The sequence below is a fragment of the Salmo salar genome, chromosome ssa02 (assembly GCF_905237065.1).
Source record: "Salmo salar chromosome ssa02, Ssal_v3.1, whole genome shotgun sequence".
NCBI classification, from domain to species: domain Eukaryota; kingdom Metazoa; phylum Chordata; class Actinopteri; order Salmoniformes; family Salmonidae; genus Salmo; species Salmo salar.
In genome coordinates, this window is record NC_059443.1 from 53,338,514 (window position 1) to 53,358,613 (window position 20,100).

General features: G+C 43.1%; 1 protein-coding gene across 3 annotated transcripts in view; it reads right to left on the reverse strand.

Moving 5' to 3' along the window:
* Window positions 1-520: 520 nt before the first annotated feature.
* The window catches only part of LOC106585713 (cytoplasmic phosphatidylinositol transfer protein 1), a 78,822-nt gene continuing 59,242 nt past the window's right edge, over window positions 521-20,100 (reverse strand). For 2 of the 3 annotated variants that reach the window (XM_014172239.2, XM_045705937.1), the window contains 8 exons: window positions 16,199-16,347; window positions 13,553-13,641; window positions 12,961-12,968; window positions 10,631-10,702; window positions 7,358-7,456; window positions 3,516-3,671; window positions 3,331-3,394; window positions 521-1,350 (listed from right to left, as the gene is read on the reverse strand). In XM_014172239.2, coding sequence (XP_014027714.2) covers window positions 866-1,350; window positions 3,331-3,394; window positions 3,516-3,671; window positions 7,358-7,456; window positions 10,631-10,702; window positions 12,961-12,968; window positions 13,553-13,641; window positions 16,199-16,347 — 1,122 coding nt within the window. In that variant the 3' untranslated portion in view covers window positions 521-865. Of the gene's footprint in view, window positions 1,351-1,687; window positions 1,825-3,330; window positions 3,395-3,515; window positions 3,672-7,357; window positions 7,457-10,630; window positions 10,703-12,960; window positions 12,969-13,552; window positions 13,642-16,198; window positions 16,348-20,100 lie in introns of all 3 variants that reach the window. The other variant, XM_014172257.2, reaches the window with a different exon arrangement.

Genomic DNA, 20,100 nt, shown 5'->3' on the forward strand with positions numbered 1-20,100 from the left:
GATTAAACTGACTGCATCACTCTCCAATGTCAAACTTTATGCCCAATATGCATTTTATCATGGCTTATCTAATGTTGCGTAAACGTTCCAATGGTTAGTTAAGTAGACAGGCGAGTATAGATGCAGGTATAAAAAAAGGGAGAGAACGGTTACGTTCCCTGCTCTTCCTAAAGAGGGCTGAAGCAGAGCTCTGGAGACCTGAGACGGGATCTCTTTCTGTGGTTGTATTGACCTTCCATCTGTTTCAATTGGAGTGTGGAGTGGAGAGACATGAACACACACAGATCTGGGTTCAGTTTTGAATGGTCTCTCCTCCATCCAGGTGAAAGGTGGTGTCTTTTTAGTGAGTCAATGTAGTTATAAAACTAACTATACTACAGTACTTCTACTTCCATTTTGTTAATTTCAAAGTTTAATTATTTCAAGGTCAAAATTATATTTTGATATTTGTAGGCTGAGAATTCTATGGAAAGATGTTCATTCACTCAAGTGAACAAAACATTAATATCATTGTCTCTCTAATTTCATGTTATGGCAACTACATTTACATTACATAAGGTTTATCAGCTGACCTGATATATATTTTAAAAAAAAAAGAGAATCCATCTGGCATTTTGTCAATAACATATTTAATGACGAACACAGGGATCGCTAATTGAGGACAGCACACAAAACCCCTTGTGGATATGTTCTCTTGATGGACAGCTTGGGTGGTTGTTACAGTAGATCAGACAGCTGATTGGCTAGATATCAGGAAGAGGAAGCCATCCATTGAAGGCTGACAAAACAGACTTCTGTTGAGGATGTAGGAGATTGGAAACTGGTGGTTAGACCTTTGACCTCTGGAGATATGTGTAAGAAGCACTCACCTCTGGGATATGGTTAGTTGGGCCTGGAGGACTGGGCACTGGGGTGTAGAGGCTAGTCTTGCTGGGCTACTAAGACAGTGAGGTGGCAGGGCATATGGGGGAAAAGAACATCTCGTCCCTCCTATTCCCCCCCCTAACTCAGCCTGGTCAGCGTCAGAGGAGGGCCAGGGGGAGTGATTTTGATTTGGAAGCGGCACCAGCATAGAGCCCTGGGGGACTCCACTCTGGTTCTGGGCAGCGGCGTCGGGCAGGGTGAGGGTCTCAGGGGCGGACTTCTTGCGGGCTCTGTCCTTGGGGACGGAGAGGAACTCGGGCGCGTCAGTGCAGAGGGGGGTGGTGGGGGCGCTGGCGGGGCCGGAGAGGGTGCAGGAGGACAGGGGCATCTGGCTGATGGAGATCGATGGGGGGAAAATCCCAATCTTCTCGTTGGTGGCTTCCTGGATGGTGCGCTCGTACTCTCTCACCTCATCCATCGTCATGTCTGCACGGAGAGAGAGAATGAGGGGGGGAGACAGCACTCCAAAGCATTCTAACACTTCTTTCTAATCTTAGTCTGCCATCATACTACTAGTTATGTCATAATCAAAATGACCAAACATTTTCAAATCAAAAGTCATTTTATATTTTCCTCAAGTTGTGAATATTTTTTACTTCATGTTTTCCCGATATAGAAAGAACTATAAAGCTCGTAAGAACCACTTATTTAAAAAAAAAAACGTTTTGTATAGAAACAGAGTGATTGGTTACCTCCTGAGTTACGTCAACACGAACAGAACACGTCAATGAAACAGAATAAGAGGAAATGAAACGACACATACGCTGACTTTGTCATGAATCTCTATGTCATCCAGTGATGGGGAGTTTGTGGAACGCTCTCGCTGCTCATGGCAAACTTTAATGTTAGTTTGTTCCTGCATACTTTTCTCGTATTCCCGCACGTCATCCAAGTTCATATCTGCAAAGAGGGGAGGAAGGAGGTCGAGATGTTGGCGTCGTCACGTTAGGACGCTCAAGACGAAGGTAGAGGAGGGGTTAAGTGAGGAGGGGCACGCCGTGTGTGAGTAGAGAGCGCTGGGTAGTGATTAGTGCTTTTGGGAGGGGCCAAAAGGTCGAAGTTCAAGCACAATCAATAGGAGGTGGAGAGGGCAGAGCTAGCTTCCCACGACCGAAAAGAGTTGGTTTGAGGAGAAAGCTAGTCAGGCCAAAGCCGGATTATGAAGATGAAGAGGAAGAAAGGGAGGGATAGAGGGAGAAGGGAAAGGAGAGGGAGAGTAAATGATCCAGAACCCTCAGAGTCAGACGTGAAGGGTTGGGAACATCACCGGAAAAAATACATTCCCAAAGAACAGTCCAAGGCAAGGTCATCCCAAATACGTCAGGAGGATTTGGGTGAGGGGGAAATCATCCAAATAGTGCATAGGAGGGAAAGTTATTCCCCCCCCCCAGAGATAGAGGAGAAGGGAGAGAGTGAGTAGTGGTGTCCCATTACAGCAGTAATGGCTTGTTATGGACTTACCCTGCAGCCATGGAAAAAGCTGAGCGCTAATAAGAGTCCTGCTAGTATTACTGCTACTGCTGCTGCTGTTCTCATTGCCATGCAGTCACGAACGACATACACACAACTGTCATGATTCAACGAGTGCAATATCTTCTGTGTAATATCGCCTAATACGTTCAGCAATTGCTATTCTCTTGAGGAAATTGTAGCAAATTCAGCCATTTGTGTTCACTATAGACATCGTACAAGCTTAGATGCCAACAAGAATGAAAAATATTTTGGACGCAAGAAGAAACAGATCAGTGTACAAGGAGGGATATTGTTTGATTGAACGCCAATACAGAATTGCAGGAATTGGTTTTCCAGACAAACATGGAAGGAACTGCAGTCCAGGTGTTGTCTGTGTATGACAGATGTAGTGAGTTAGTGAACACAGATCAACCCTGGACATGACAGTACTTCTAGGGAGCGATTTTCCCAGACACAGATTATGCCATTGAGCTTGGTCTCAGTCCAGGACTGGGCTTTGAATCTGCCCTCTAGGGTATGTGTTCTAAGTTGGGTTATTGATGTCAGAGAGGTCAGCCAGCACATAAGATGGATCAGGGTTAGATGCAGTGATGGGGAATTGAATGGTGTTTAGGGTTTCACATGGCTTATTTAGTTCTATAACACACAATGATACAGACAGTCGATTCAAGACGGCATCAACAGTAACCACGTAGCTCCCAAAAGGAGTACAATCTTATTGATGACATTCTAAGGAGACTTCAAAGGTCCCAGTGTTTAACTTGGGCCATGTTCATTAGGCACAGAATAAAAACTGGAAGGGACTTCCTAGTCTTGTCCAATAAGTAGCACTCATTCATTTTAACCTTCAACACAAAAAAAATAATATTTGCCCTACTGAACACTACCCAGTGATTAGTTAGAGGACCAATTGAGCAGTGCTTGTCGACCTACCGATCCACTCATCCACCCAGGCAAAAGCCTGCCTGTGGCCTAGGAGCAGCACATCACGCACCACCTATAGAGAGAGACAATAGAGGGGGTCAGAGAACACTGATCTCAGAGCAGTTCTACAAAAATTAACCAGCACTATCTGTGGAGTAAGTGGCTGCTATGTGTGTGTGTGAGTGACTTCTGACCTTGTGTACAAACTGCTCCACGCGCGTCTGCAGGCCCCACACCTCAAACTTGACTGTGACCAGCTTGTAGGAGCACATGATGGGCTCCTGGGTGTCCCTCCAGCCCTCCTGCAGCATGCCCCTCGATGTCTTCTCTGACTTGAAGTACCGCAGGTCCTGTTGGTGTGGACACACACACATGAATGTACGCACACGCACACACAAAAGTAGATCTCAGTAATTAATCCAAACCTCTGCGCCCTGAGAGAAATGCATTATGGGAGCTACAAATAGAAAGCTAAAGTTAAATAGGAATCCTTCCCTCCAGATATTTTTCCCTAAATCTCAGGGTGAGGAAATGTATCATTCAACCACCGCGTACTGCATCTACTATATTCAACAGTATAACTATACTTACACAGATGCTATATGCTAACATGCTAATTTATAACACTGAAAATTAGATATGGAAGAGGTGTGTGGAGAGAATTAGAAGGTGATGCTAGAGTTAGCTTAGCATTATCTGGTCAGAACTGAATTGCGGAGTGTATCGTGGGTTTACCTGCACTATAAATTCAATTCAGGAATATAACTAAATTTAAACTTATTTGAATCAAATTCCAAACCAATAAAATAGTTTGGGATATTTGGAAGACTAGGATGCTTAGGGCAAAACCAATTATAGGTCGACCGATTATGATTTTTCAATACCAATAACAATTGTCGGAGGACCAAAAAAAGCCGATAACGATTAAATATATATTTGTAATAAAGACAATTACAACAATACTGAATGAACACTTATTTTACCTTAATATAATACATAAATAAAATCTATTTAGTCTCAAATAAATAATGAAACATACTCAATTTGGTTTAAATAATGCAAAAACACAGTGTTGGAGAAGAAAATAAAAGTGCAATATGTGCCATGTAAAAAAGCTAACGTTTAAGTTCCTTGCTCAGAACATGGGAACATATGAAAGCTGGTGGTTCCTTTTAACAGGAGTTTTCAATATTCCCAGTTAAGAAGTTTTAGGTTGTAGTTATTATAGGAATTATGACGCGTCAACTATTTCTCTATACCATTTGTATTTCATATACCTTTGACTATTGGATGTTCTAATAGGCACTTTAGTATTTCCAGCCTAATATCAGGAGTTGATAGGCTTGAAGTCATAAACAGCGCTGTGAAGCAAGCATTGCTAAGAGTTGCTGGCAAAGGCAGTAAAGTTTGAATGAATGTTTACGAGCCTGCTGCTGCCTACCACCGCTCAGTCAGACTGCTCTATCAAATATCAAATCATAGACTTAAATATAATATAATAAACACAGAAATACGAGCCTTTGGTCATTAATATGGTCAAATCTGGAAATTTTGAAAACAAAACGTTTATTCTTTCAGTGAAATACGGAACCGTTCCGTATTTTATCGAACGGCTGGCAACCCTAAGTCTAAATATTGCTGTTACATTGCACAACCTTCAATGTTATGTCAAAATTATGTAAAATTGTGGCAAATTAGTTGCAACGAGCCAGGCGGCCCAAACTGTTGCATATACCCTGACTCTGCGTGCAATAAACACAAGAGAAGTGACACAATTTCCGTAGTTAATATTGCCTGCTAACATGAATTTCTTTTAAACTAAATATGCAGGTTTAAAGAAAATATACTTCTGTGTATTGATTTTAAGAAAGGCATTGATGTCTATGGTTATGGTTAGGTACAGTTGAAGTCGGGAGTTTACATCCACTTAAGTTGGAGTCATTAAAACTTGTTTTTCAACCACTCCACAAATTTCAAGTTAACAAACTACAGTTATGGCAAGTCGGTTAGGACATCTACTTTGTGCATGACACAAATCATTTCCCCAACAATTGTTTACAGAGATTATTTCACTGTATCAGAATTCCAGTGGGTCAGAAGTTTACATACACTGTGCCTTTAAAAAGCTTAGAAAATTCCAGAAAATGATGTCATGGCTTTAGAAGCTTCTGATAGGCTAATTGACATAATTTGAGTCAATTGGAAGTGTACCTGTGGATGTATTTCAAGGCCTACCTTCAAACTCAGTGCCTCTTTGCTTGACATCATGGGAAAATCAAAAGAAATTAGCCAAGACCTCAGATTTTTTTTTTTTTAGACCTCCACAAGTCTGGTTCATTCTTGGAAGCAATTTCCAAACGGCTGAAGGTACCACGTTCATCTGTACAAACAATAGTACACAAGTATGAACACCATGGGACCACGCAGCCGTCATACTGCTCAGGAAGGAGACGCGTTCTGTCTCCTAGAGATGAACATACTTTGGTGCGAAAAGTGCAAATCAATCCCAGAACAACAGCAAAGGACCTTGTGAAGATGCTGGAGGAAACCGGTACAAAAGTATTTATATCCACAGTAAAACGAGTCCTATATCGACATAACCTGAAAGGCCGCTCAGCAAGGAAGAAGCCACTGCTCCAAAACCGCCATAAAAAAGCCAGACTATGGTTTGCAACTGCACATGGGGACAAAGATCGTACTTTTTGGAGAAATGTCATCTGGTCTGATGAAACAAAAATAGAACTGTTTGGCCATAATGACCATCGTTATGTTTGGAGGAAAAAGGGAACACCATCCCAACCGTGAAGCATGGGGATGGCAGCATCATCTTGTGGGGGTCTTTGCTGCAGGAGGGACTGGTGCACTTCACAAAATGATGGCATTATGAGGAGGGAAAAGTATGTGGATATATTGAAGCAACATCTCAAGACATCAGTCAGGAAGTTATAGCTTAGTCACAAATGGGTCTTCCAAATGGACAATGACCCCAAGTATACTTCCAAAGTTGTGGCAAAATGTCTTAAGGACAACAAAGTCAAGGTATTGGAGAGGCCATCACAAAGCCCTGACCTCAGTCCTATAGAACATTTGTGGGATGAACTGAAAAAGTGTGTGTGAGCAAGGAGGCCTACAAACCTGACTCAGTTACACCAGCTCTGTCAGGAGGAATGGGCCAAAATTCACCCAACTTATTGTGGGAAGCTTGTGGAGGGCTATCCGAAACATTTGACTCAAGTTAAACAATTAAAAGGCAATGCTACCAAATACTAATTGAGTGTATGTAAACTTCTGACACACTGGGAATGTGATGAAAGAAATAAAAGCTGAAAGAAATAATTCTCTCTACTATTATTCTGACATTTCACATTCTTAAAATAAAGTGGTGATCCTACCTGACCTAAGACAGGGAATGTTTACATTTTACATTTTAGTCATTTAGCAGACGCTCTTATCCAGAGCGACTTACAGTAGTGAATGCATACATTTCATACATTTTTTTTTTCTTCCCGTACTGGTCCCCCGTGGGAATCGAACCCACAAACCTGGCGTTGCAAACACCATGCTCTACCAACTGAGCCACACGGGACTTTACTAGGATTAAATGTCAGGAATTGTGAAAAACTGAGTTTAAATGTATTTGACTAAGGTGTATGTAAAACTTCCGACTGTACATTCGTGCTATGATTGTGCTTTCTTCACAAATGTGCTTTTGTTAAAACGTCACCCGTTTGGCGAAGTAGGCTGTGATTTAATGATATATTAACAGGCACCGCATTGATTATATGCAACGCTGGACAAGCTTGTTAACCTAGTAATATCATCAACCATGTGTAGTTAACTAGTGATTATGTGAAGATTGATTGTTTTTTTAAATAAAAAGTTAAGTTTAATGCTAGCTAGCAACTTACCGTGGCTCCTTGCTGCACTCGCGTAACACATGGTCAGCCTGCCACGCAGTTTCCTCGTGGAATGCAATGTAATCGATGCAATTACCTCTAATGAAACCACACACACATATACACACACACAGACTCACCTCAGACTCTTTATAGTATCTCTCAGGGATCTCGTCGTAGGCGATATCCACAAAACACACTTCCCTTTCCTGGTCTTTATTTTCACTGTCTGAGAAGATCTGAAAACAGACAAAAAACAATATCCTCTTCACAAAACTACACAGCTCACTGATATTGATTGTGCCTCCCAAATCTTTGTGTTATCATTCGATCCCAAATCTTCGTGTTATCATTCGATCCCCTGTTTGTTATTTGATGGAAGCTAGTCATTGTCCATTCTATTTCAGCCAGAGTGGTCAGAATATCCACAGGGTCAGATATTTGATTTATCATTGCCCATATTCACTAAGCATCTCATAGTAAGAGTGCTGATCCAGGAACAGTTTAGCCTTTTAGATCATTATGAATAAGATTACATGGACAGGGGGGGACCTGATCCTAGATCAGCACTCTTTCTCTGAGACGCTTGATACATACAGGCCCTGACCTTAGACCTTTGATTACGGACCACTTTACCTTAGACTTTGCTGCTCCACTAGGCTACTGAAGGGACACGTCATTGTGCAACGCAGCCAGAAGGGAGAGCTCTAAGCTTGTGTTGATTGACGTCCACTGTACAGTATTCTCACTGCCATTATCTCCCATTCACACAACAGACAGACAGACCTCATATATAGCCACAGAGCAAACAGACACCAATAGCATTAGCCACTCTCTGTTTACATCTTGAATATTGTATGCCTTGCTGCCAAATATGATTATGAATAGTAGTCCAGCGAGAAGAACGTGGCTGTGATGGTGCCACATTTATAATACATTTGTACCTTATTTATTGAGGTATAATAACTACATAAAGAAAACTGTAAAATGATGTTTGACTTAACGTAAATTAAATATCATATTTGGAAGCAATATGATCAGTAGATTCTTTTGGTTCAGCTCGTGTGCTATATTTGGACTAGTCTCCAATGCCAAAACTTCAAGATGCCCTATGGGTTGGTAAAGTGTGCCACCCCCCCCCCTCTCCTCCCCTCGGGGCCAGACACACGTTTCTCGAATAGATACTGTGGACTGAGGTGTGGACTCTGACCACTGCCTGGTTGCCCTCTGTGACTTATAGCAGGTGTGAAGCTGTAGTGCTGTGCTGAATGTCAGGAGGTGGGAGGTTGACATCCTCAGGTTCAGTGCTTACAGACAGAGAGATGTGGACATGCACATTTGCTCTCCCTTTCACTATATCTTCTGTCGTCTTTCTCTTCTTTCCATCTTCTTGTCCATCTCTGTTCTCTTTGTCACTCTCATCTTCCTTTCTTCTCTCCCTCTTCTATCCTTCTCTTCCTTCCTTATCCTCTCTTTGACTTCCTCACCCCTCCATCTCCCTCTCTCACCTCTCTCCCTTTCTCACCTCTCTCCCTTTCTCCCTCCAAGAGGCCCTTCTGCCACAAGATGCCGCATTGGGGGTGACATGCCATCATGGATAAGTGCAGCCAAGGGACAAAGAAGACAGAGTAGAAAGAGGAAGAAAGTGCAATAATGAGGGGAGAGAGAGAGAGAAGAGGAGAGAGAATGAGAGAGGGCGAGTGTGAGAAGGAGAACGTGTAATAAATAATGAGGGGGGAGAGTAGGAACGTTAGGAAGAGGGGAGAAGAAAGAGAGGGAGAAAGGACAAGGGAGACGGAGGGAAGAAAGAGAGCGTGCAAGAATGAATGAAAGCGAGCAAGTAAGAGGGAGAGAAAGAAACTATATTGGTGAAGTCTCAAGGAGACAGACAGACAGACAACCATGAACCATGAGGAACAGTATTTAAGCAGTGGCTCTTCTCCAAACCTAACAGCAGCCCTGCCCTGTCACGGTCTGCTACCTGATACAACTGTGGAATTGTCAATCACATCCTCTAACCACACCCTCCATTCATTCAGACAGAATATGCAGTCTGCTCACACACACACTACTTCATTCACACACTGTCATTCACACGGATTCACACAGACACACTTCATTCACACACGTATGGATGTACAAACACAAATGAAATCCAAACAGACATTGAACCTCTTCTCTGTCAGGAAATAGGACTGTGAGCGTGAAAACAGGTTTTTACAGCCTGACATTATCTTTCATAACACCGTGAGCACAGAAACACAGGGCTGCATATTATTTCACAACGTACACTATCTTGGCAGAGAAGACTGAAATTTGGACCAGATTATACAGGGTTGTAAAAGATGCAGAGCTTGTGCTGGTCAGCCCTGAAGCCGCATTGTCCGTGGAAAGAATCACATGGGAGCTTTTTAGTGGAACTTGTGCGTGCCAACACATATGCGTGTCTGCATCTGTGTGTCTGTACGCGACACCAAATGTGTACTTGATATGTGCGTGTGTGTGATATGACTCCGTGTGTGTGTGTGTGTGTGTGTGTGTGTGTGTGTGTGTGTGTGTGTGTGTGTGTGTGTGTGTGTGTGTGTGTGTGTGTGCACATGCACAGAGACACTGGCCAGCAGTTGTTAGAAGAGAGGTAGGCTGGGGTCAGATTACAGATGTAGAGACCAGAGTGTCTGCCTTTTACATTCAGTCTGATATAGCATCCTCTCTTTTTACATTGTCTGATATAGCATCCTCTCTTTTGACATCGTCTGATATAGCATCCTCTCTTTTGACATCGTCTGATATAGCATCCTCTCTTTTGACATCGTCTGATATAGCATCCTCTCTTTTGACATCGTCTGATATAGCATCCTCTCTTTTGACATCGTCTGATATAGCATCCTCTCTTTTGACATCGTCTGATATAGCATCCTCTCTTTTGACATTGTCTGATATAGCATCCTCTCTTTTTACATTGTCTGATATAGCATCCTCTCTTTTTACATTGTCTGATATAGCATCCTCTCTTTTGACATCTGCAGGGCTTTCACTAACATTGTCTGGCCATGGAAGTGGGTCTCACACACACAATAAATGACCAGACAGGTTGATGCCCGTCTACTCTCTCTTACGACATTAAGAGAGAGTGGATTTTTCTAAGATCAAGACTGACAACTCCTTACACACACACACACACACACACACACCATCCTAACATACTATTATGCTAACATAATAGTAGAGATATTATTCTGTAGAGAAACGAGTTTGTGAATTGGTAGAGAGAAGGCCAGAGTATAAATGAAATGGCCTCTTCAATTAGCAGCACTGCACTTGGCAGACACCGAGGGGCCATAAGGCCCCTATTATGGAATTACTTTATCATACTGAAGGCCTCAGAGCAACACACACACACGGTCTTTACTCACGTTGTCATTGCTGCCTTTGTTGTCCTCGTATTTCGTCTCTATGTGAATGGAGAACTTGGGCAAGAAAGAACACTGCAAAACAAAAACCATGTCTCAGGAGAGATATTTGAAAATGGTGGAAAAACAACATCTTTCACCTGAAATTGGTGTTTAGTTTTATAATGGTTTGTGTGTCAGAGACATTTAGTCTCCAGACTTCCTGTACCAATATCCCCACCAACTGATGTGTTAGGTTATTTGTTCAGAAAAGGGAAAATGAATGTATGGGAGTATGCTCGTGTCTGAGTGGTCTGTGTGTGGTGTGCATGTACCCCCCCCCCCATGACTCACACACAGCCTTTTATTGCGCCTGAAATGGGCTCTGTCACTGTCAAAGCCATGTCTCCCCTTCATCCCCCTTTCCCCTCCATCCTCTTCTCGCTGCTGCTCTCCTCCTCTCTATATTAAGCCATATGACTCATTGTGGTGGCATTTATCACTTTCTGAGAATTTGAAAATGCCACAGCTCAAAGGCTTTAGAAGTTTCAGACAGTATGTAACAGGTGGCAGCAGCAGGTTTCCAAGACTGTCATCAATCTTAAACCCTTTTCAGACAACAAACACTGCTACAGTAATGTTTTATAATGGGTTGAGACGGATGTTGGTTGTTAACACCTTCTGTGAACTACCAGTGTATAAAGCATTATTTGTATGTATTATGGATCCCCATTAGCTGCCCTTCCTGGGTTACAGCAAAATTAAGGCAGTTATACAATATTAAAACATTACAATACAATCATTAGAGAATTCACAACACACTAAGTGCGTGCCCTCAGGCCCATACTCCACTACCACATATCTGCAACACAAAATCCATGTGTACGTGTGTGTATAGTGCGTTATCATGTGTGTGTATGCATGTGTCTGTGCCTATGTTTGTGTTGCTTCACAGTCCCCCCTGTTCCATAAGGTGTGTTTGTATTTGTTTTCATACTGTTTGCATCAGTTATTATGATGCCTTCGATCACATAAGACTTGCTATAAGCATCTATAACAGCTAATAGTTGTATAGAGTCATGTACTAAAATCACTTAACCAAGGACCTTTTGGAATCAACATCAATAGCAAACCCACCCCACACAAATAGTGGAAACCTAAACCTCAAAAAGATATGGACATGTGAAAATATGTTACTTAAAGATGCAGTACGCAGAAATCACTCCACCATTTCCTGGTTGCTAAAATTCCAATAGTTAGCCTAATTTCAGTTTGTGTGACAAAACAAGCACCGCTACTTAGACTTGCTTTCAATGAATGTGACAGATCTATAACTCACATTTCTATGTGAATTTGGTCGTGTCGCCCAAAAAGTGACATATTGCAGCTTTAAAGGCATTTAATACCAAGTAAATAGTATTTAAGAAAGCTCTGGATGAAACGTATTTAAGAAAGCTCTGGATGAAACGTATTTAAGAAAGCTCTAGAGAAACGCATTTAAGAAAGCTCTAGATGAAACGTATTTAAGAAAGCTCTAGAGAAACGCATTTAAGAAAGCTCTAGATGAAACGTATTTAAGAAAGCTCTAGAGAAACGCATTTAAGAAAGCTCTAGATGAAACGTATTTAAGAAAGCTCTAGAGAAACGTATTTAAGAAAGCTCTAGAGAAACGTATTTAAGAAAGCTCTAGAGAAACGTATTTAAGAAAGCTCTAGAGAAACGTATTTAAGAAAGCTCTAGAGAAACGTATTTAAGAAAGCTCTAGAGAAACGTATTTAAGAAAGCTCTGGCTATGGCAGCAAGTAAATGGACATCATTTGATACCTTAAGGGCAACTGAATCCTCAGGGCAGTAAAAATGTATGATGCTTCTCGTGAGTGAAACGAGGGTATGGATGTGTCTTTATCTCTGGAGAGCACATGCCTAGCTACAGACATACATTCATCACCATGAAGAGAGCTGTAATTCAGAAGACACACACGGAAATGCACAAGCGTGAACACAGTGCACTAAGCTGTTGCTATGGATAGCCATACTTAATGTCTCAATAGGGGAAAGTGTCATCCTAACAAAGCCACATACATTTTATACAAATCCAAAATAACACAATAAATATGCATTAAAACCACACAACCCAAGCCTTCTATATACACATATCCCAAAACACTGACTCCATATGTAACGTCTAGTTAAAACAACCAGTGAAGGTGAAGAAAATGGTAAGAGAGAGATGTGGCGTTCTTTCCTGGTCCTTCCATGTTGCTGCATTGAATGTGTCCGGACACCCCGCGCACTACTGAACTGCGGTGGCTCTCTTCACAGCTCTGTGATCAATAAAAGGAAGAGATACTTACTGTGTACTCTAGAGAGGCAGGCGCAGAGGGACGCGTGGGAGCCGAGGGGAGAAAACACACCACAGTTAGGGCTTCAATGACGCAACAACACAGTAGCAACGCAGACAGGTTACGATGTGATACAATGCCAAGGAGCACAACGCGACACAAGAAACAACCCAGCTCAAACATCCGGAATGCCGCTGAACATTTTCCATTGTCTTCTGAAGAAACTTTTCTGGGAAATGATGTTGACCCGACGTTGTAATAACATTACGAGAATAATAGTCTGACATATGTTATTTCAAAACCAAATGGGAACCAGACAGAAACGTTGCCAGAATGTTCTCGCAACGTTAATAGAACGTTTTTTTTTGGGGGGGGGGGGGTCAGCTGTGTGCACACAGTATAACGTGACTAAGCTAGCCTGGCCATGCTATGAGCTCAGTGTCACAGTAACTAGATTAGGTTGAGGTTGGCCTGGTGCATTTCCGCTCGGGTTACGGTCGATATGTGGTCAGAGTTCCTTTCTGACCTAACACAAGCATTAGTGGTGCATGGTATGAATGGATTCTGGTTCTACAATAAGACGTCGGTGTGAGCGTGCGTTCACCTGTGATGGTATAGGGGTAGTAGTTCCAGGCCTTCTCTGTTACGTAGAAGATGTTGGGCACCACTGCTCGAGCCCAGCTGGGCAATTTACTGTAAAAAAAGAAAGAAAGAAAGAAATGAAAAGAGAGGAGAAGAAAGAGATCCATCATGATGGTGTCAATTAATCAGACATCTTTTGTAAAGTTTGAGTGGTTTTTCTTCCTTCCTTCCTTGTTTGTTTGTTTCTCAAGGTGAGTGGGCGTGTTAAAAAGCCCCGGCCATTGAAGGCAGTTAAAAAAGAAGCTTGAAAATGAAACTAAGAACATTGAAAAAGATGACAAGAGAGAGCAGCACTTACCAGAGCCGTCTATAGCCTCACAACACTGCCTCGATGGGGTTGGGTTTTTTATTACAACGGCAAGGTTTTGTGGGAGAGGTTGAGCTCTCTTTTACATGCAGGTGCACCGAAACACACAAGCCTTGGCAGAGAAAGCTGAAGGAGACATTCACTCAAAGGCTCTAGTGAGTGTAACAGTGGCATATAAAAGGTGTGTGTGTCCGCGTTGGGGAATAGAGATTTGTGTGTGTGTGTGTGTGTGTGTGTGTGTGTGCGCGCATGCGCATGTAAGCCTCCAATCTCTAATAAAAGCTTTAGAAATTCAATTTTCTTTGATCACACGTTGCTAAATGCATGACTGAGCGAGTGGTGACAGCTGATATACAAAGAAAATGATAAGCCAAAGAAATGTTGACAGGCCAACTATTCACAGCCTGTCCCCCAAAAGCAAATGACTGTCACTCCGTCTGCTCAACGTCTCTCATTCTTCTTTTAAAACAATCCATCATGCCCGTCCACACATTGGCACTTCACACTGTGCCCGCCAAGCTCTAAAAGCGGTGGTAAGGTTTCTCTATCCCCACATCCCACCCATTCCTTACAGTATTTAAAGACTCTGGCAGGGAAACCAGTCATTTGCGCTTAAGTTCTGAAAGTGTGTGTATGTGTGTGTGTCCGCAAAGTAGACCCACTCACTTCATTCCATCACAAAATTAACTATCCGAGTCAATGTGTAATGAAGACCATTGAAATAATGAATTCCTAATTTATGTTTAAGTTAAGAGGTGATTCAAGCTATTCATGCCAGAACAATAATCTAGCGAATCAGAAAGGTGATTGAGTGCTGGGGACCATGACGCAATGCCCACTGGCTTCAATTTCCTGCTTGCTTTGGAATATTAGGGCCAATGGATTTCTATTAATCATATGTGTCCTGTTGTGATGCATGAGACATAACTGGCCCTAAACTAAATGTCTTCTATTACATTTAGAATGTTCTTCTCATCTTCAATTATTTTCCATGACATTTATGTTTTCACGACAGAAAGGCCTTGGTTTGCACAGAAGGTTGAGAAGAGCTGGCGGATTCAGTGTGTCTTGGAGTAGTCCCTCCCTCCCACGTTCTCCTCTCTCTCCCTCCCTCCTTACATAAGGCAGACACCTGGTTCACTAAGCCTGAGATGGATGTTTATGGAGAGGTTGCACTTGTAGTAGTCAACATGGACACACACACACGGCTGAAAGGCACCCATCTGCTGTCAAGAACTAGAGCAGCGGGGAGTGTGTTTAAGAGGTGGTAGGGGCTTAGGTAACTGCAGCTGTGGTTGCACAATGAGTGGCGAGTTACCATATGCGCACACACACACACACACACACACAGTGTCCCTGCTGTTGCTCAACCTCACTACATAATTCCCTCATCGTCATACTGTGTCCTCTGATGAACTGTGTCACCATTAAGACAGTACTTCATGTGTTCACATCTTCTCTTACAATACTGAATAGTGACGGTTTTCCTACTGGGAGTTGGGTAGTGACAATTGTTATGATAGTAATACTGTAGTAGTCTATAGCCAGTCCTTATTCAAACAATACATTATGTATCCCATGACAGATTCCAAGATGTGTCGTTTTGAAGAGCCTGCAGCAGGTTTTTTGATAATGTTAAAATATGTCTCCTTCTGAAAATGCATGTCTCTCTTGCCTCCTTCCCATTCGCTCTCTCCTGTGTGTCTTTCTGTTCCCCTCCTTCCCCCTCTCTCTCCTCTGTGTCCCTTTGTTCCCCTCCTTCCCCCTCTCTCTCGCTCTCTAGGATGAGCGGTACAGCAGGGCAGACCCTGTTGACTCAGCACCTTTAGGTCCCGGGCATCCCGACCGCTGACACATGTATTTGTGATGAAATCTAGCTCTCTCTGTCCCTCTCTCTATCCGTAGATCTTGCCGACTTAGGAAGTTTCTGTCCTTGGATGCTCAGCGATGCGCTGGGAGAGGTTGCACGCACACACACACACACACACACACACACACACACACACACACACACACACACACACACACACACACACACCTGAAGGGGGAGTATTGGGTGTTGCACAGCTGTGAGGGCTAAGTAACTCGGGGCAACGCGACAGCAGCAGTCTGCCATGCGAAGCCTCGAGTGTGTGAGGAACAACACTGTCAGCGTTCCAAATGGCACCCTATTCCCTACATAGTGCCCTAAACCTATAGATAAATCAGCAGAACAGCAGCCCCGCATCTTGTTATGGTGTACAACCATTGACCATAGATCTCAGATTGCACCTTCAACATGGGTGGATGAAGGTCACTCACCTGTTGAGGTAGACACGTTTCTCAGTGAACTGGCCCTGACCGTGGGCGGGGTCCTCAAACGGTTCATTCTGGACCACCTCCACCCCCTCACCGCGGTCACTCTGCTCATGGCTGTGTTTGCTGATCATATATAGCTGACCAATCCTGTACTGGAGAGAACAGAGGGAGACCATGTTTAGGGTACGACCGCAACATGAACACGTTCAGTTTAACAAATTCATTGAATACAGCTGATCTAGTCCTGTAACGGAGGAAACAGAGAGGTGGACCCGACCATGATATGAACATTAACAAGCGTGAATAGGAAGAACACATATGAATTCTTATACAGTGACTTCAGAAAGTATTCACACCCCTGGACTTTTTCCACATTTCGTTGTGTTGCAAAGTGGGATTAAGATGGATTTAATTGTCATTTCTTTGTCAAAGGTTCTACACAAAATATTGTGTAATGTCAACAACAACAAAAAGTCAATAAACACTTGATTCCTTTTTTATTTTTCTATTGTGTTATTTACTGTACGTTTGCTTATCCCATGTGTAACTCTGTGTTGTTGTTTGTGTCGCACTGCTTTGCTTTATCTGGTTAAATAAATGTGAAATATTTTCTTATTTAATATTTTTTTTTAGATAAGTATTCAACCCCGAGTCAACACATGTGAGAATCACCTTTGGCAGCAATTACAGCTGTGTTTGTAAAGCTGTGAGAGCTTTACAAACCTGGATTGTACAATATTTGCCCTTTTTTTTTTGTTTGTTAAGTATTCAAGCTCTGTTAAGTTGGTATAATATAATATAAAATAAAAAAATAAAAAGAGTTCAACCGACAACGACACAGATATAATCACCTCCTATGACACGTCAACACCAGATAAATGACAGATTCTTTTTTGTGAGCTTTATCTGTCACAAATGCTTTATTAAACAGTTGAGTTTGAGATGGGTGAAATTAAATCTATCAGGATGTCACCATCAACATTTTGAAGTCATTGTTTTCAGGGCTCTTGCCCTTTCCTTTGAAGACTACTAGAAAGACCACCAGTGAAGTGCTTCTGAGACTTCCTGACCAATCTATTGGGGCTTTAATAATTCAAGGTTAATCCACAAAGACTGGCTTTTGATCAGAGTTAAGCTGCTGTCCCAGAGCAAGAGACAAAGGATGGAAAGAGAGGTGAGGGGGTAGGGAGAGAGAGAGAGAGAGAGAGAAAGGACAGCGAGCGAGAGAGGGAGGGGAGGGTGGGGCTGGGAAAGGAGTGGAAAGATACAGAGGGAAAGAGAGGGGGCAGAGAGGTTGGGAGAAGAGGGAATGTATTAAAAAGACAAAGGGGAAAGATAAAGAGGGGAAGAGGATTGAGAAAAAGAGCCGGCAGAGAGAGAGGATGAATGGAGAACCAGGATAGGCAGCGAGAGGGGATGAACGAAGAACCAGGATAGGCAGCGAGAGGGGATGAACGAAGAACCAGGATAGGCAGCGAGAGGGGATGAACGAAGAACCAGGATAGGCAGCGAGAGGGGATGAACGAAGAACCAGGATAGGCAGCGAGAGGGGATGAACGAAGAACCAGGATAGGCAGAGAGAGAGGATGAACGAAGAACCAGGATAGGCAGAGAGAGAGGATGAACGAAGAACCAGGATAGGCAGAGAGAGAGGATGAATGAAGAACCAGGATAGGCAGAGACAGAGAGGATGAATGAAGAACCAGGATAGGCAGAGAGAGAGGATGAATGAAGAACCAGGATAGGCAGAGAGAGAGGATGAATGAAGAACCAGGATAGGCAGAGAGAGGATGAATGAAGAACCAGGATTGGCAAAGAGAGAGAGGATGATAAATGGAGGGAAAGAGAGATAAGAGGACATTATTCAGGAGAGCGAGGGAGAAGCTGGAGAGCGGTAGCACGAGAAAAAGAGGGCGAGAGGTAGAGGACATGCTGAGATGATACTGAATGACGCTAATACTCTTATCTGTGGCCAGCTGAGAACAAGTGAAGCCCTCCACTCATCCCCTGCTGAGTCACTCCTCTACCGCATCCCTCTCTCCACTCATCCTCCACGCATGACCTGCCAGGCTGCTGCTAAGTAAAGCTTTGGAGAAGAGGAGAGGAGGAAGAGGGGAAGAGAAGGGGAGTGCAGTGGAAGAGGGGGGGGGTTGAGGTTTGTAACCTATCCATCAGCCTTGGTGTGTAAGATGTTAAGTGACTTCAGAAGAAACTGAAGGATTGACCAAGGGTCCCTCGAGTGTCACAGTTTTCAGGATGCATAGGCAGCACACACACACACACACACACACACACACACACACACACACACACACACAAGCCCAATAGCAATCTGAAAGTTTGTCACACTGCAGTAGAGGCCACTTTGTCCAGCTCCTTAAACTACAACCACTTCCCACCCTCCATTCCGTGACCTCCATGGTCAGCTGGTTTCTCCTTTAACCTTACAAAAATTGGAAACTGCACTGGAATGACTCACTCCATTCCTCACCAGTCGGAACCCAAGGTCTCCCAGGGGCTATGGAGAGTGAGCTTGTGTCAGAAATGGATGCCTCAGCACAAAAGTGCACTCAGGAACCACCTACAGTAGCACATTGCTGCACATTGCAGCCCGAGACGCAATCAATTATTAAGACCGGTGTCGCCCGCGTGGGTGAGACATGTCACAGACAGGGTGGATGGGGGACACTGCAATGTCATCACCCAGGGCCAGGAGTATCCTTTTGGGGGGTGGGGGGCAGGAAAGCAGTCCTAGCTAGATGTCTAACAGGAACACAGAGAATCCTCGGAGAGGATGTCCATCTTAATGAGTGGATTGAGCTCAATCCCCTCTTTCTGCCGATATAAAGTTTGAATTTATTCCATAACGTGGAGCTTGTGAAAGCGGTCTTTTTCTACACATGAAAGGACGCGGACAAGAAAATCATCACGTATTTGGCTGCAAAACGCAAACCGTGTGAGCTACAAACTAGTAGTAGTCACCACCATCGAAAGGGGAGACTCTCACGAACATGAATGTGTCGGTTGTTCTGCTTTACGACGCACACAAGCATCATGGGAGTCCTCTGAAGGTAACCCATTACCGGGCTGTAAAAACGGCAAAAAGTGAATAGGGGGTAAAATGTGCCACAAATAACGTGCCCAAACATGGGTAAAAAATGTAATACAATCCCTGAGTTCTCTTATATCTCTACAATATAGGACAGACACTTCAAAACCTTATTCCTTATGATTTATTTTTGGATTGTCCGTTTTTGCCATGTACAAAAGTGTGCTATATTCAATGCGCTTCTATGGGCTATAGTAGTAAAGGGCAAATTCAATGTTCCATCAAATCATTTTTTTCAAAATATATATATTTTTTTTATACCTACAGGGGCCTTAAAATTCAAAATCAAATGGATAAATTATTCATTTGATGATAATCTTAAAACAATTCCATATGTAAGCTTAGTATATATTGCAATCTAAGGGGCTTAGACCTACAGGAGTTTGGGTGACTGACTTCATATGGCCCAAACTGGAGAAGTACAGTCGGAAAAGTGGGTAGGGCCTACAGTGAACGCCATTCAGGTATGTGGACACCTGCTCGTTGAACATCTCATTCCAAAATCATGGGCATTAATATGGAGTTAGTCCCCCCTTCGCTGCTAGAACATTCTCCACTCTTCTGGGAAGGATTTCCACTTGATTTTAGAACATTGCTGTGGGGACTTGCTTCCATTCAGCCACAAGAGCGTTAGTGAGGTCGGGCACTGATATTGGGTGACTAGGCCTGGCTCGCAGTTGGCGTTCCAATTCATCCCAAAGATGTTCGATGGGGTTGAGGTCAGGGCTCTGTACAGGCCAGTCAAGTTCTTCCACACCGATCTCGACAAACCATTTCTGCATGCACAGACCATTAT